Here is a 17015-nt window from a genome sequence, read left to right on the forward strand (position 1 = left end):
GAGTATAACAAACATGTTTTACTGCATATACAGACTGATTTTACTGTTGTAGGTTTAACAACACTTTAAAGGCATGCCGTGAATGATAACCATTACGTTTGCTTGTGCTCCCAACAGAACTGATGTCATAGCTGATTACATGTGAGGCAACATGGCAACAGCAGATCAAACGGAACCTAAGATGGCAGCTTCCTTAGCTGTAAAAAAAAAGGGAATTTTTAGTTCCTCTTTAAAGTGTTACTAAACCCACAACAGTAAAATCAGTCTGTATGTGCAGTAAAGCATGCTTGTTATACTTGCTGTGGAACCTAATAATCCTCTGGATTGTGTAAAAGAGCTGTTTGATCCTGTATGCACAGATGCTTCAATTCTTTCATTGCCCCCAAAACGGGTACGGATAACATAGTGGAGTCAGTTTGCACTTACTCAGTTTGGTGGTGTGTAGTGCTAGAGAGTGGTGTTGTGTGTTTTTTTTTTTTATTTTATTTTTTTTGGAAGTGTGTATGTTGATCAGCACAGGGCCAATCGCACTGTCCAGACAGAGGGTCAGGGGGTACTGCATCCTGGATGGGGACAGCTAGTGCAGTATGAAAACTCCTACAAGCTTTAACCAGACACTGATAGAAGTCACAAGACTGCTATATACTGCTGATGGAAAAGGTATTTAGCAGTTTTATTTATATATATATATATATATATATATATATATATATATATTATATATATATATATATATATATATATATATATATATATATATAAAATTTCTTAGCAGTTTATATTTACTAAAATAATTGCATTTCCATGTTCTGTGGGAGACCAGATATAGTGGATGCAGAGTCCTGGGTTTTAGCAAAACACTTTAACTTTGGATATAAAAATAAATGGAAGAAGCGTTCTGCAGAGAGAATCACAATTCCACCAAATCATCCTCTCCCTTGTTTGCTCTTCCACAACACTGCACACCCAGCCTTCCCATTACTCAGTTCTCCAATGTAATCCAAGTCTTTACACTTCTGCTCCCATCAGTAATTAGATCTTCATCTCCCAGCGATGACCCCGGTGTTTGAGTTTCTTGCTCATGCACTCTATCTCTTTTTTTTATATATATATATATATATATATATATATATATATATATATATATATATATATATAAGATATGCAGTGGTGATGGAAAGTATTCAGACCCCCGTAAATTTTTGTTATATTGCAGCCATTTGCGAAAATCATTTAAGTTAAATTTTAGTTTTCCTCATTAATGTACACACAGCACCCCATATTAAAAGAAAAACACAGACTTGTTGACATTTTTGCTGATTTATTAAAAAAGAAAAACTGAAATCACATGGTCCTAAGTATTCAGACCCTTTGCTCAGTATTTTAGTAGAAGCCCCCTTTTGATCTAATACAGCCATGAGTCTTTTTGGAAAGATGCAACAAGTTTTTCCACAGCTAGATTTTGGGATCCTCCTGCCATTCCTCCTTGCAGATCCTCTCCAGTTCTGTCAGGTTGGATGGTAAACGTGGTGGACGGCCATTTTTAGGTCTCTCCAGAGATGCTCAATTGGGTTTAAGTCAGAGCTCTGACTGGGCCAAATAATCATTCCATGCAGTCATTGTTGCCTTCTCTGTGTAGAAAACTGGAGCAAAGACATCACGGCCATTCAGAAAGGCTCCTGCCAGCTGGTGGCTTGGGTCTCCGAGGGCATGGGAGGCCCGTAAAGAAATGGCGGGTGGAACAGGTCAGGACGACACGTCCCCTCCCACTCCCGCTCCTTTAGGATAACAGCTAATCGGCTTTTAGCCACATTGGTTGTTATCACTAAAGACCCAAACACCCGTCCTAAAAAAATAAAAACAGTACTGGGGTGATGCCTGCAGCTCTCGCCCCGATATAACCCTTTCAAGCCATTGAATGCAAATTTTGCATAGGTCAGTGTGAAGGGATTACTCAAGTCTGGAACGCTGAAAGAGAAACTGTTAAATGAAAAGCAAGGAAACAAGCGAAAGTACAAAGAAGAATCACTTCAATCTGATTTGCTCTCGAAAGCAGGCAAATACTTCACATTAATATAAAAATGAAATATATATGTAAAAATAAATAAGTTCTTCACCACAAAAATTGTTATCTCTTTTCAGGTGTGCCGTGAACATTTATTTTTTAGCTCTTTTTGGTGCGCCACAAGACCAAAAAAGTTTGAGAAACTCGGCTATAGACCGTTAGGCTACATTTACTGCGGTGATTTAGGCCGGTGCGAACTGTAGTGGCAGGAATCTTCTGAGTGGCTAAGGCTGCATTCACACCGAAGCGTAGCGTTTTCAAGCGTTTGTTACCGCAATTTGGCGCGAATTTGTGCAGGGCAAAAGGTCACCAATGTTAAAAGAAGAAAAACGCCCAATCAGCCCGATTCGCGTGACAAAAAAGGGTCCGGAACTTGTTTGAGCTCAGGCGACTTGGGGTGGAGATGTGAACCATCTCCATTGAGAATAATGGATTTTTTTCCCCCTCCAGCGTTTTGTAGTTTCAGGCGTCAAGCTACAAAACGCTCAGGTGTGAATGGGGTCTAAGTGCGACTGTCGCCGCTGTTCCTATGACAGGTCACTGGGGGGCTGCACAGCCAGTGATTACCTGTCCAGCAGCGATCACCAGGGGTAGTCGTTGGCTGTGCAGAGAACTGTGAATAGCTGCGACCACCGAAAACCTGTTGGTGTAGTAATCGGGGCCAGCGGGGCCGCATCTTGCTGCATCAAAAGATTCCTGGCGCTAAATTCACACCGGCCTAAATCATTGGTGTGAATGTAGATTTACAGTTCCATTTCCTGCTGGTTCTTGATGAACTTGATAAAATTTGCTAATTCTGTGGGCCTTGTTACCAACCACCCCCCACCCCCCCCATCTGACGTTGATTGAAAAATCGAAGGAGCCGGGAATAAAATTGTCAGCCAAACAGCTCCCTGCATCCAGTACAGTAGTTCAAATGGACATACAAAACGTAAAAAAAACAAGAATCTATCTAAAAAAATCTATCAAAAAAGATATATGGGCCAAACATACAGGACTGGTGCAAGGATTTTTGACACCCTAGGCGAAACCCTACCCTAGGCGAAACCTCATTTTGTCGACCCCCCCCCCCCCCCCCCCCCTGCAGGGCATGCACACGCGAAGCGGAAACCAGTGGCCGAGCACCCCTAGGCAGCAGTGCACACTAGGCGTTTGCCTTGTTACTGGTAGCACCGGCCCTGTAAATGTAAGCCCAGCCTGTAATAAGAACATACATAGATATTAAAAAGCAGACGTGGCACATAATGTGTTACTTGAGATCAGCCGATTCAACTTCAGTCCAATACCAGATAGTAAGTATGGTATCTGCTAAGTTAGGGAAAAAAACGACGAGACTTCAGCTCCAACCCCAACAGTTGCGATTCAGTTGTTGCCACGGGTGTATGTAGAAACCACAGGTTTTCCACGCTAATCGCTCTAGATACCCAATCTTCAAACTGCTACACTGTAGTAAAAGTGTAGTAGCAAAGGAGGATAAAGGGAGGACAGAATGCCAGACTATGCAGCGCCTGAAGTCTGGGTCTCCCGAGGACCCAATGATCCAACCCACCCAGACGGGGACTTTATCCATCTGTGTGGTTATTGTGGACAGAAGATAAAATAGCGTATGGCCAGCTCTAGGTCTGCCTGAAGCTGGGGCAGCTGCTGCTTCCACCTATTGCGGCCTGACCCGTACGCCAACCTGAGGACAGGGCCAGCTATATATGATGGGACACGATTTTCTCTCTGGTGCAATTAAAACCAAAGCGGGCAGTTTTCTTCGTGTGTGTGTGTTGTGTTTTTTTTTTTTTTTTGACAAACCAATAGACTTATCTTTTTGGCTTCTGGCCTATGATTCCAGGCATGTACTTACTATCAGACAACAATACTTACAAGCTGTTTCTAAACTACACCATGTCTCTGCTTGTTGTTTTTTCTCTCTTTCCCTGAGATACGTCTGTGTCCAGGAAGAATAGAGGCTGAAAGTGTGCATGCGCTTCCTTTTTTATGCATAAAAATAATCCTCATTCCTTAGATTGTAAACCCTAATGAGCAGGGCCCTCTGATTCCTCCTGCATTGAATTGTATTGCAACTGTGCTGTCTAACGTTGTAAAGCGCCACACAAACTGTTGCTATATAAATTCTGTATAATAGTAATAATAATATAAATTCTTTTTCTTAGGTGGCCAAAGATGTCTCTGTTCGCCTCCACAATGAATTGGAAGTCGTTGAGAAGAAAAGGGCGAAACTGGAGGAGGAAAATGAAGAGTTGCGGGAACGACTGATCGAAACTGATCTGGCCAAACAAGTATTGCAGAATGAGATGGACAAAGTGAAGGAGGTAAGATGGCTCAGTCAAATACGTGGAATAGATTTAGTAGATCTGCGTCTTGTATACAGAGCTTTTTTTCTCAAAGAGTAGATGTAGGTACTCTATCCTTCCTTTCCCTACCTACCTTTGATCACCGTCCCCAGTCTTGCCCCCTATCCATCTCCTAGTGCTGCTCCTTTTAGAGACTAGAGAGCCAAGTATTATTTTGTGGTGTTAAGTAATTTTGTATGGAATTGGGAAATTATGATAGATACAGCCCCCCCCCCCCCCACCCCAAGCAACAACAGGTCCCCCCAGTAGCAATAGACCCTTATTGCAAGAAAAAAAAATACACCCCCCAACAACAAAAGACCCTGCTAGCAACAACGGGCCCCCTCCCCAGCAACAACTGCCCCCCCCCCCCTCCAGTAACACTACAACCCCCAGCTACAATTAATAGACCCTCAAACATACCCCTGCCCCCTTTGACATACATTTGGTGCTGGAGGAACTGCGTACCCCACGTTCTTGCAGGATAAAAAAATAGATATAGATGGCTACAGATCTATATCTATCTCTATTTTTGGATACAATTCTGAAAGTGTCTGGGTCTGGACTGAACCTTAAAGTGATTGTAACGTCTCATTTTTTGTTTTTCCCTTAAAAAGAACAAACATTTTATACTTACCTGCCCTGTTGCAGTGGATTTGCACAGAGCAGCCCAGATCCTCTTCTTCTTGGGTCCCTCTTCTGTGCTTTTTGGTCCCTCCCGCCTGTTGTGTGCCCCCGCAGCAAGCAATTTGCTATGAGGGCATCCGAGCTAAGATGCAGCTCCCTGTGTCCATTCAGACACGGAGCCCCAGCCCCGCACCCTCTCTCCCCTGATTGGCTAGCTGACTTTGACTGAGGTGCAGCAGCTAGCTGTCAATCAGGAAGGAGAATCTTGGATGGCTGAGACACTCATGGACAGAGAGGGACCTCCAGTAAATGTTGGGGGGGGGGGGGGGGGGGGGCTGATGCACACAGAAGGCTTTTTTATCTGAATGCATTGAGATAAAAAAACCTTCTGCCTTTATAACTCCTTTAAGCTCATCCCTAATGGCAACCTGGATCTGACATTATAGTCAGGTGGATGACAGGTCTGTGGTTGCTCAGTTCCTGCAGAGCGGATATGGACCAAGCCCACTCTGTTTATGGGCAGCCATGTGTATATGGGGTCCATTTCCTGTTTACATCCGACCACCTTCCGATCTGATCCACCTAGACGGAGGGGAATAGCCCCTGTCAGACACAAGCCCATTTACACCTGCAGATCAATATCCCCCCCCCCCTTATATCCCCCCTATCCATGCATCTGTCCCCTTTCACGACGCACCGACTAGAGCTATTTGAAGCTCTAATAGGCTTCAAAATAGGGTGGGCTCGGGCTATTTTGCCATTTTAACACTGATCCTCCTCCCAGTCAATCAGGAAGCGGGTCATGAGACCCCGTCACCTGATTGACTGAAAGGAGTCACACGGCAGTAGCTATGGAGGAAAGGACACAGGAGCCGATGCCTGCTTGACGACTGCCACTTGCCACCTAGATGGGGTAAGACGGGGGGGGGGGGGGCTGGGGAGTTTGAGGTGCCACCGGGGGGGGCTGGGGAGTTTGAGGTGCCACCGGGGGGGTGGTGGTTTGCCACCCGCTCAAGAAAAACCACCAGCCTCTGGTGGTTCTAATCGTAAAATAACATCATGCATTGTATATATCGTCAATCAATGATGAAATGCTACATAGTAGCCAGATGTTTGCGCAAACTGAAGATGTCTGATATCTGTCTAGAAGGGAGAATTTTCTTTAATGCTGCTCTTAAGGAAATGTGACACGGGAAGCTCAGAAGCAGTACATACTAGTGGAGTGCTACTCTTTTGAATGTAAGATGTGAGTGGTCACATGACCTGTCTGTCCTAGCAGCATTGAATAGGAAGAACACCATGTGATAGTGCAGGCTCCATGCTGCAGCCCACCATTCATAAATGGGCTGTAAGATGCCGGCTGCAGTTTGCGTAATATAAGAGTATCGCAATATCCGCTCTTCCTAAAAAGCTTCCATGGAATGAAATATCCACATCCTGGTTTTCCCAAAATGCCAGTCTTTGGTGTAATGATCCTTCACTTGATAGATTTCTGATGGTATAATTCAGCGGTCTCCAAACTGCAGTAATCGGGCTGGATGCGCAGGCCTTTGCTTTTATATCTGGTCCTCGGGACGTTACTTCCCCCACTGTCGGCAAGAGTGGGGCATAGTTCCTGCTACTCGATTCCTCCCGCTGACGCCAACAATGGCAAGCTGCTCCTCCCGCTGATGCCAACAATAGCAAGCTGCTCCTCCCGCCGACGCCAACAATGGCAAGCTGCTCCTCCCACTGACCAGACACAGCAGCAGAACCACAGCCCGTGGACTCACAGAGCGGGGGTCGGGATCGAGCATGCACGACTGCCGCCATAGCAAGCAAGGCTTACTTTGGGGGCAATCAGCAGGGGTGGAGGCTCGGGAGTGCTGGCGGGGCACCCCCAGAAAAGGGGGTTTGTGACCTAGGTTTTGATCAAACACCTCCTTGCTGCCTATCTGTGCACTGAAGAGTGATCAAAATGCAGATCGCTCTTCAGAGAGCTAAGCTAGTGGGAACAAGGCGTTTTTTCTCTAGAACAAGAAACGCCTCGTGCAAACCGGCTTTGCTCTCTGAAGAGTGTCTTTCCCATCACCTTTTGCAGGTCTTTTCCTCTTGCTCCCTGATATGTTTACAGTAGAGGAAGTGAAAGGAAATCTCAATTGGAACACAGCAAAAAATAAAAAATAAATATGACGAGAGGTTTGCTTTGTACCAAATTGAAGAAAAAATTTTTTTTGTCTTTTAGACACACTTTTTATTTCTAAGACCTTTTCACATGGCCTTTCCTGATATTGATATTATTGAGCTGAGGGGTAATGTTCTATTTCAGGAAGACATATCTTTGTTTGCTCCCTATGTTGATTCCATTTCCTAGCTTTCCGAGTAGTGAATTCATACGGCTCTAATCCTTTAGATCTGCCTGCAGAAATAGTCTCTGGCTCTCGGAGCGCTCTTCCTTTTTGGCCGGCTTCTTGGGCTGAAATGAGGGAGGGAAAAGAGAAACAGATTAGATCATAAACAGCTGGAAGATATCTCGAGCGGCTCTCGTTTTTAAAAAGAAATATGCAGAACTATGCGCTGCTCAGAGATATACAAAGGGAGCTTTCAAAAAATGCTCCGCGTTTGAAACCTGGCGGAGGGCCAAGTCCTGAGAAGACCGCCAGATATCTGCGAGGCGCACATTACTGCCATTTTAGGAAGGCAGGGTTAATTTCCCCGAGTATTTTAATTTTCAAAATTTTAATGTGATTCACTTGTGATGGAATAGCCGGCAATTTCATTTTGTCGACTGATCCAAACCAGAGGGTGGCTGCTTATAGCCTGGAATTTTAAAAGTGTAAAGCCTCCAGGATCTCTACATAAAGCATTGCAGTCAAATCGCTAATTATACCATTGAAATTCAGAACAGTGGGGGAGATTTCCTAAAACTGGAGCACACAGAATCAGCTGTGCATAGTAACCAATCTGCTTGTTCAATTAAGCTCTGACGATAAGCCCCTGTTTACAGGGATGCAACTTGTCATGCGATTTCACAAGTCCAAATTGCATGAAAAGTCGCACCCAAATGTTGGCAATGGAACTTTTCAAATCGGTGTGACGCCGACTTTACAGTGCCGCACTGATTTGAAAAAAGTTCCTGCACTCTTTTTGCCGAATTCGCGTGACTTGCAAGACATCTGTGCATGAAGTTGCACTGATATGCGGCTTTGAAATTGTGCTATTTTGCAAGTAAAGTGGCATGATTTCAAAGCCGCATTCTGTGTGAACCAGGGCTTTAAACCTGGAAGCTGATTTTATTATTTTAATTAAAGGTGGTTGTAAAGCCTTAAAGTGGGGTGCCCCTTAAAAATAAATAAATAAAAGGTCAGCAGCTACAAATACTGCAGCTGCTGACTTTTAATAATCGGACACTCACCTGTCCCAGGGTCTAGCGTTGCGGGGGAACGAAGCTCGGCGGCGCCGGCATTCTAACTGTGGGCCATGATACGCCGCGCAGTCATCTGGGAACTGTCACTTGTCCCAGATGACTGACTGTGCCGAGGGGAAGTGACGTCAGGTGCCCGGGCACTGAAGGAGGCAGACTACAAGGGACCCCCTAGCAACAAGCATTTAGAGGCGAGTTAAAAAAAAAAAAGATTTTTTTTTTTTAGGAATTGTAATCTTTTTTTATTTATTTATTAATTTTTTTTGTGGGGGGGGGGCGCCACTTAAAGCGGAGGTCCACCCTAAAATGGACCTTCCGCTCATCGGAATCCTCCCCCCCTTCGGCGCCACAATTGCCACCTTTCAGGGGGGAGGGGGGTGCAGTTACCTGGATAATCCAGGTAACTGCACCCACTTCCGGGATAGCTCTCTGCGGAAAGGGGCGTAGATTACGCCCCTTTCCGCAAGTGCCCGCCCCCTTCCGCAAGTGCCCCGCTGCCTGCTGGGAAACACACGGATCCCAGAGGCAGCGGGGACCGTCCTTATTGTACAGCGCGACTCGCGCATGCGCAGTAGGGAACCGGGAAATGAAGCCGAAAGGCTCCATTTCCTGATTCCCATACCCAAGATGGCGGCGGCAGCACCCGAGTGGCGATCTAGAGATCGGCTTCGGGTGCCGACATCGCGGGCGCGCTGGACAGGTAAGTGTCACTATTTTAAAAGTCAGCAGCTGCAGTATTTGTAGCTGCTGGCTTTTAAAAAAAAAAAAAAAAAAAACGCGGAGTCCCGGCGGACTCCCGCTTTAAGGTTTTTCACCTTAACGCATTGAAGTGAAAAACCTTCTCTAGTGCAGCTGCGCGCCACAAATACCCCCCTCCCCTTCTTCTTTTTTTTTTTTTTTTCCTTACCTGAGCCCATCCGATCTAGCTATGTGCACGAACGCAGTAGCTCCTCCAGATTGATAGCAGCGGGGGTAATTGGCTCCCGTTGCTGTCAATCAGATCCAGTGATGTTAAGGGCAGAGCCGAGTCCTGCTGTCTGTGTCAATGGATGCAGCAGTAGGCCTCTGGAGCAAGCATGCACAATAAAGAGGAAGAGGCAGGAGCGCCGGCGGTGGACACCAGGAGAAGAGGATCGGGCTGCTCTGTGCAAAACCATTACACAGAGCAAGTAGTATAGGCATCTTTTATTTTTATTTTAAAAATCTAAAACCTTATAACCACTTTAAGTTTATATGCAGAGCTTCACCAGATTCTGTGTGCACCAGTTTTAGTTAATGCCCCCCCCCCCCCCAGTTTTTTAGTTGTGAATGCAGTGACACTTACAGTAGACAATCTTCAGCTTCTTTTCCCTAGGCACACCTTGTCATGTCGGCGGAAGTGTAAGCAATGGCTATATGGCTCTTCCTAGGCCCCGCCCTGGAATGGCCCAATGGATGGAGCGGTTATGATCTGTAGTAGATACAGCCCTTTGCTTGCCTTTATTCAGCCCTTGGGGCACTATTCCTTTCACTGACAACCATGAGGCACTATTCCTCCCACGGACCTCAGTGGCGGGGGCGCTATTGCGGTCTCCAGTGGCGGGGGCACTAGTCCTCCCGCTGATGCCAATGAAGGGGCACTTTTCCTCCCGCTGACACCAATGATGGGGTCTTGTTTACTGCCATTAACCTCAGGGCATTTTCTACTTGTACTGGTTATAGTCCACCCCCCTCAAAGTCCGAAGGACAGTAAACTGACTTTTTGTTTGGGGACCCCCGCTCTAGAGACTACTCCAGGGACCCTTCAGGACACCTCAAGTGACAGTTGCCTCTAAAAGATAGACTTTGAGCATTGATTTTCATCCCCGCCGGTGTCGAAGACCCCTTTCACACTGGGGTGTTTTTCCAGGCACTTTTCAGGTGCTTTAGTGTTAAAAAAAATAAGCGCCTGAAAGAAGCCTCATCTGCAATCCCAATGTGAAAGCCCGAGTGCTTTCACACCGAGGCGCTGCGCTGGCAGGGTGTAAAAAAAAAAAAAAAAAAAAAAAAAAAAAGTTCTGCAAGCAGCTTCTTTGCATCGCTTTTGGAGCGGTGAATACACCACTCCTAGTGCGCCCCTTCCCATTGAAATCAATGGGAAGCGCCTGCAAAGTGCTTTTGGCAGCGGCGCTTTATGGGCGCTTTTAACCCTTTATTTGGCCACTAGCGGTGGTTAAAAGCACCCCGCTAGTGCTCGAAAAATGCTGGTAAAGCGCCGCCACTTTAATGGGGCGCTTTACCAGCGTTTTGCGGGCGCTGGCAGTGTGAAAGGGCTCTTAAAGCACTCGGGCTTTCACATTGGGATTGCAGATGAGGCTTCTTCTTTCAAGTGCTTTACAGGCCCGCTCTTCTTCCAGCTCCCAGTGCCTGAAAACGCATGTAATCAGCACTGTGCGGTGAAATAGAGCGTGACTGGGAAATCTAGGATGAGCAAATGGTGATGGATTTTTGGTTATAACAATAGTGGTATTTTACTATACTTTTGTAGTCAAATGAAATGCTTTGTGTTTTTACTTTTTTCATTGTGGAGCAGCAAGATGCTGATTTTTATTTTGCTAATGTCTCGTGCAATGTACATAAGGTTACTATGACTCAACTATATCCCTTGATAGATAAATACTGGTGGATACAGCACAGAATACTTTACTCTGACAAATCCCGAATGACGCCACTGATTGCAGAACATCTGCCCTTGTCAGGTCAACTCCCTTTATGTGAATACAGTTTTTCATGGCTGCTTGTGTTTATTAGTAAACCTTTATGAACAATGGATGGAAAAGCGGGATGTTTCCTATAGCAACCAATAAGATGCTCCTTCATTTTCTAAACTACTTGAAAATGTGATTGCTTACTAGAAGCTGCACATATTTGTATACGGGCTTATCTTGCTGCAGTATCTGTTTTACATTTTAAAAACAAGGAGAGAAAAGGCCGCTACCTAAGTGTAGTATTCATTAAAACATTTTTAAAAGAAAAAAACTACTATGCACTTGCATGTACCAGGTATTGAAAAGCATATTGATAAGTCTCCAGCAGGTGGTCAATGGTGAGCAAGCCCCCGAGGGTGGGATGTGATGTGAGGTGCTTGGAACCAGGGGAGCACCAGGAAGAGCCAACAGAAGCAGCAGACATGGATGAGAACCACTGTGGACAGCAAAGAAGTGTTGCTTGGCAACCAAAGGGCAGTGATCTCATATGTCAAGTAAATGGGCGTGGTTTATGTTTTGGGGCGTGGTTCTCTTTGTCAAAACCTTTCACTGGGAAGCAGAGTGGATTTGATTTAAATCACTAGTAAAAAGTCTTGATTTAAATCATTTTTAAAGAGCAACTGTCATCTCTGTCCCGTAGCGGCTCCTCATCTGACCGGCTGTTGACTCACCAACAGTCTCATTCACTTTAATGTGACGGTTGTGATGTGACACAACAAGGTGAGGGACGTGGTGGCAGCAGGTGAGTGGATGCCCGCTAGCAGGCGCTGCCATGATGGATCTGAAATGACAGGTGCCCTTTAAATGTAAGGACTCATTCTTGCTGGCAGTTAGAATCTTCAATATTTGCAAACAAATTGAAAATTTCCTATTTAGAATAATAAGCTGTCAGGTTAGTAAAACGGCGATATCAGAACCGATTCAATCATACAGTTTGTAGTGTACATAGATTTGCAAAACAGTGGGATAAAGGAATATTCCTGAACTTTGGTTTATCTCATGGTTACTGTGAAATTGTGTGAATGCATCAATGCAGTGCATGTTATCTCAGCTTGCAAAGCTTGGATTCATTGAACAGGTAAGTGTCTGATTTATTAAAAGTCAGCAGCTGCAGTATTTGTAACTGCTGACTTTTATTTTTTTATTTTATTTTTTTAAGCGGAACTCCACTTTAATATTTGTACAGGTAAGTGCCTGTACCGGCCGATAACGATAATTGCATGTAAAACCTAGCAAACTGGTTATACCTGGTGGCACCCAAGTTGATTGATTAAACTACAATTAGCCTGCCCATACATGGTTAGAATCTCGGCTGATTCCTGCTGAACTTTGAACAGTCTATGTCCGACCTTGGCTGAATTTGAGGAGTTTTCTTTTTTTTTTTTTTTCACTATAACCAATTTTTTTTTTTTTATTATTATTATTATTATTATTTTCTTGGCACACTTGTGACTTTGGAAACTTTGAACAAATTGTATAAACTCCTCCGATCCTTGTACAGTGAGCTCATATATTTATGTTCAGCAGTCCACTCATGAAGTGGAATTCCCATTTGTAATGCCTCATACACACTATCAGTTTTTCTGCTGAGTTTTTCCATCAGATTTACCAAAACCATGTAGTAGAAGGGCCTACCTGATTACACACAATTGGAAACTCCTAAGGTTTGACCTCATATTATATGGTTTTGGTAAATCTGAAGGAAAAACTCAGCAGAAAAACTGATAGTGTGTATGGGGCTTAAGATGCAGTATGGTGAGTCCAGGGAGAATAGGAGGCTAGAGGACTGTGCATTGTGATGTGAGAGGGGATCGCCTGTTCTGTCATTATGCGACATGCGATCCTTGTGTTACTTGAAGATAGGGAGCTGCTGTGTGAAATATAATCTGTTTACGGCAGTTGTCAGGCGACTTCATTTCAGGACGGTTCCCTACGGAGGAATTGCAGTACATAAGGAAACTGTCCTAAGGATGTGATTGTATTGTGAACGGCACTGACTCTTAAGCTTTGTCCTGACACTTTCCCTTCTCATTTCCTGCACATTACAAACATTCTGGGATCTCACAGTGTTTATTATAGCATTACAGCCAGTCGGATCCCAGTGAAAAAGAGCATCTGGTTGGTTGCAGCGAGTAACATTTTACTTTCAGATTTTATCCCTGGGGTCCCTGTCCTTTAAATGTAGCTCTTGGAAAACTCCTAAAGAGGAACTGCAGTCTGCTCACATCATTTGTAATAAAAACATCTTTGCCATTCTGAAGCTTCCCTTCAACCACTTTGCATATTATTTTATAAATAATTTGATTCTTTTATTTCTATTTTTTCACAAAAATATATGTGATTCTTTACTTGCCAAATATGCTGCAAAAATATTCCTCCACTGAGTCTGGCTGCAACCATTTTAACTGTGGGCAGCTGAAGATGCTGCCTGTTCACTTTCTGGATTTACATACACACCTGCAGCTCTCATTGGCCCTCTTATGACTCATCCCCACCTTCCCTTCCTGGAAAACTCTCACGATGGAGAGAGCTGTGGATGATGTCGTAAGCCTAGGCTTTTTACCAGACAAGAAACAGGGAAGTGGGCTGTATAAGATATTTACTGGCAAAAAAATAGTAAGTTTTACTATCCAAAGTTTAAAACAACAAGGGCAGAATATTTAATAGATGAAAAGTTGAAAAAAAATACAGAAGGTCCGCTTCAGTACACGGATATCTACAAGAAATCTCTAGAAAAAGTGGGAAATATGTAGCCTTTTTTTGGGTCATCCAAGCAATCGCCCATGGCATGCCACAGCTAGGCTCTGTAGCTCCACTGCAGCAGCAAAGAACACACCCTGATCTATTGATTGGACAATGAAGAAGCAGCAGCAAAGTCTTCGTTCTGCTTGCATGTGACTTCTCCCCTCTTAAATATAATGGGGGGCAGTTTTCAGGCATTATTTTTAGCACAAAAGCACCTGGAAAAAAGTCTCATTGTGAAAGGGGTCTAAGGGCTCCCTTCACTGGAACTAAGGGGTGAAAGTAAACGAAAATCCCAAATTGTGGTTGTCCCCAGAAAAGTAACCTAGGGGAAATCTTCCAATGGGGACACAAGTTCTGGTGACCTGAGGGTTTGCAGAGATTTCCTTTCATTTCCCGTTTTGTTTTGTGGACAGGAAGTGCAGGTGAATCTCCCCCAATGGAGCACAGATGACAAAAATAAACCCTACAGGGGTTATTACCCCTCCCATACTCTATCAAAATGTTTGTGTCCCTGCCTTGATCCCTTCTTCCTGATGCCATTTGTATTGATTTGCAGTATGATGGGACATCTTTACTATTCCCCTTCATTAGTGCTTATTGTAGGGAAATTTTCCTTCTATTGTGTAGACCTGTCTGCTTTCTCTTCACAACGCAGCAGAACAGAGGAAATCTCCATTGTGTAGCCAGAAATAGAGGCAAACAATGGCGGGGATGAGGTAACTTGTTGTTTTTCCTCTTATGCATCAAGAAAGGACAGAAGACAGCAGCGTGTGTTTTTATGTAGTTTATTACACGTTGATGTCACAGATCTGAAGTGTATACAGATAGGCTAAAGGGGTTCAGGTTTGATCTATTACAGTGGAACTGTAGGGAGGGAAGCGGTGGCAGCGGGTGGTATGTAGGTGTGCAGCACATACTTGCACTATATAGCAAACCTCTGAATTTGATCCTGTATGGACATATTACCCCCCACCACCCCCTCCTCCTGCAGGGTTTCTCTTGGCAAGGACAAGTGAGGGTAGTACTGCTGCACATGCTCAGTTTGGTCTCTATTGCTGGAGAGAACATTTCCTTGTTAAGCTGAGCTTTTCAGGTCACATGATATTGACATCACACATTTGGGTATGTATACAGATCCTAAAGGACAGCCCAGGCCCCCCTCTATGCACAGTAATTAAAGAACATAGTGGGTGGGATGTCACATCTTGATTCATGGATGATCGTTGGCCTCCCATACCTACCTGAACATTCGGCACTAGGGCAGACACTAACACTTTTTAAGTAATGCCCTCACTATTGGTGTAGGCTGTTTACATACTTTCTGAAGTTTAACTGAAAAAACTCCCAGAGATGGCATCATCCCAACCTACCCTCTTGCTAGGACATTGCTGAACTATATTTGAGATTCTACCCATTTGTTGTCAGCCTAGTGTTTTCTATACATACCTGTTTAATGTCAAGCTGGTAATGCACCCAGGACTATTGCATGCAAAAGTGTATCGGCCATTATTCATATTTAACTTTTTATGAAGCGGAGTGTATAGATGGTGTATGAGCAGCAGGCAGTATCCTCTTAAAAAAAAAAAAAAACCTGGGGGGGGGGGGGTGGATTGACCAAACTGGGTGAGATATGCCCAAATATTTGTAAGCTGGGGCAGAGAATGCTAGATGTCAAAGCCTGATTCATCAAATTTTGATATGAAAATGGAAGGTGCTGGACGGAAAGAAATATTGGCTGAACACTGAGTGTTTCCAACCAATTGCAGGCACCGTACAGGTATTCTGACAGCACTTGGCATGGGTGGGCAAACCTGTTAATTCCTCTTGTTAAGCCCATGGGGGGTCTCTTTAGTTCTAAGGGATGTGGCTGGTGGAGCCTATGCCACTGGTTAAAATGGCAGCCTGGGCTAAGTTTTGCAGGAGGCAGGCACACTAAAGGGCAGGGGCGGGGGGCGTCCCCCTGTCAGAATGCAAAAGCTCTGCAGGGGATATCTGTGCTAACCTCGCATGGTTAGTACAGTGGCTCTGACCGGAGCTGTCTTCTTTTTTTTTTTTTTTTTTTTTTTTTTTTTTTTTTGTGCAGCCCCAAAAACTGTGTACTAGGCTTAATAATGTGTGCTGCATTCATCTTAGAGGCAAGGTTAGAGCTCAGGGCCCCACCTTTCCAAGGGGGTCGGTGTGTAAGAGGTGCTGCTATGCACTATACTGTCCAGGTCAGGACAGACCAAGGCCCGGGCCTGAGAGGGAGTACATGAGAAACGGCAGATAGGGAGCTGAGGTACACGGGCACTAGATGTGTTTGGCCAGGAAGACTGCAGTAAAACTGCAAAGAGCCACAAGGCTGCCGCTGCATTATATGTTTGGTTACATTGATGGTGAGAACCCCCTGCGCAGAAAACTATTCAAATTTGAACTCTTTGCTTTGTTTTAAGTAAAAGTGGGCAGAAAAAGCTCTGAAACGTACTTCTGGCATGGAGTAAACTCACTGGTTGGTGCTACCAGTTCCTGTGTTACTCGCATGGAGTTCTGTGCAGTGTGATTTCAGCCTACTCATTTTGAATGTGCTGAAATCGCACTGTACCGCACTGCAGCTAAAGTAGTGCATGCATTACTTTTGGAAACACACTGGGGGCTTATTTACTAAAGCTGGGGAATGCAAAATCAGGCTCACTTTTGCAAAGAAACCAATCGGCTTCCAGATTTTACCCTACCTGAGCCCAATCCTGATCCAGTGATGGGATTCTTCCCCAGTCTCTTCCTCCTTCATCGGCTGGGACGGCCAATGGCTCCTGCTACTGTTAATCACAGCCAGCGAGCTGAGGAGGAGAGAGTGGAGGCAGGACCGAGCCACGCTATGTGTGTAAATGGACACATAGAGCAGCAACTTGGGAGCAAGCCTGCTCGAGTGCTCCCATACTAAGCTGCTTGCTGTGGGGGGGGGGGGGGGGGGTCACCTGGCAAGAGGGAGGGGAAGGCAGCGCTGGCAGGGGACCCAAGAAGAGGAGGATCGGCGCTGCTCTGTGCCAAGCCATTGTACAGAGCAGGTAAGTAATAACGTGTGTTTTTTTTTTTCCTTTTAGAAATTTGCCTTAAATATTACTTGACGT

General features: G+C 44.8%; 1 protein-coding gene across 4 annotated transcripts in view; it reads left to right on the forward strand.

Annotated features, from left to right (window-relative positions):
* The window catches only part of MTCL2 (microtubule crosslinking factor 2), a 169975-nt gene that overhangs the window by 57001 nt on the left and 95959 nt on the right, over nt 1–17015 (forward strand). For all 4 annotated transcript variants that reach the window (XM_077458975.1, XM_077458978.1, XM_077458977.1 and 1 more), the window contains exon 3: nt 4228–4386. In XM_077458975.1, the coding sequence (XP_077315101.1) occupies nt 4228–4386 (159 nt within the window). The remainder of the gene's footprint in view (nt 1–4227; nt 4387–17015) is intronic.

This window comes from Lithobates pipiens, unplaced genomic scaffold (assembly GCF_037356315.1).
Source record: "Lithobates pipiens isolate NorthernLeopardFrog02 unplaced genomic scaffold, aLitPip1_a1.2 Scaffold_28, whole genome shotgun sequence".
Classification (NCBI taxonomy): domain Eukaryota; kingdom Metazoa; phylum Chordata; class Amphibia; order Anura; family Ranidae; genus Lithobates; species Lithobates pipiens.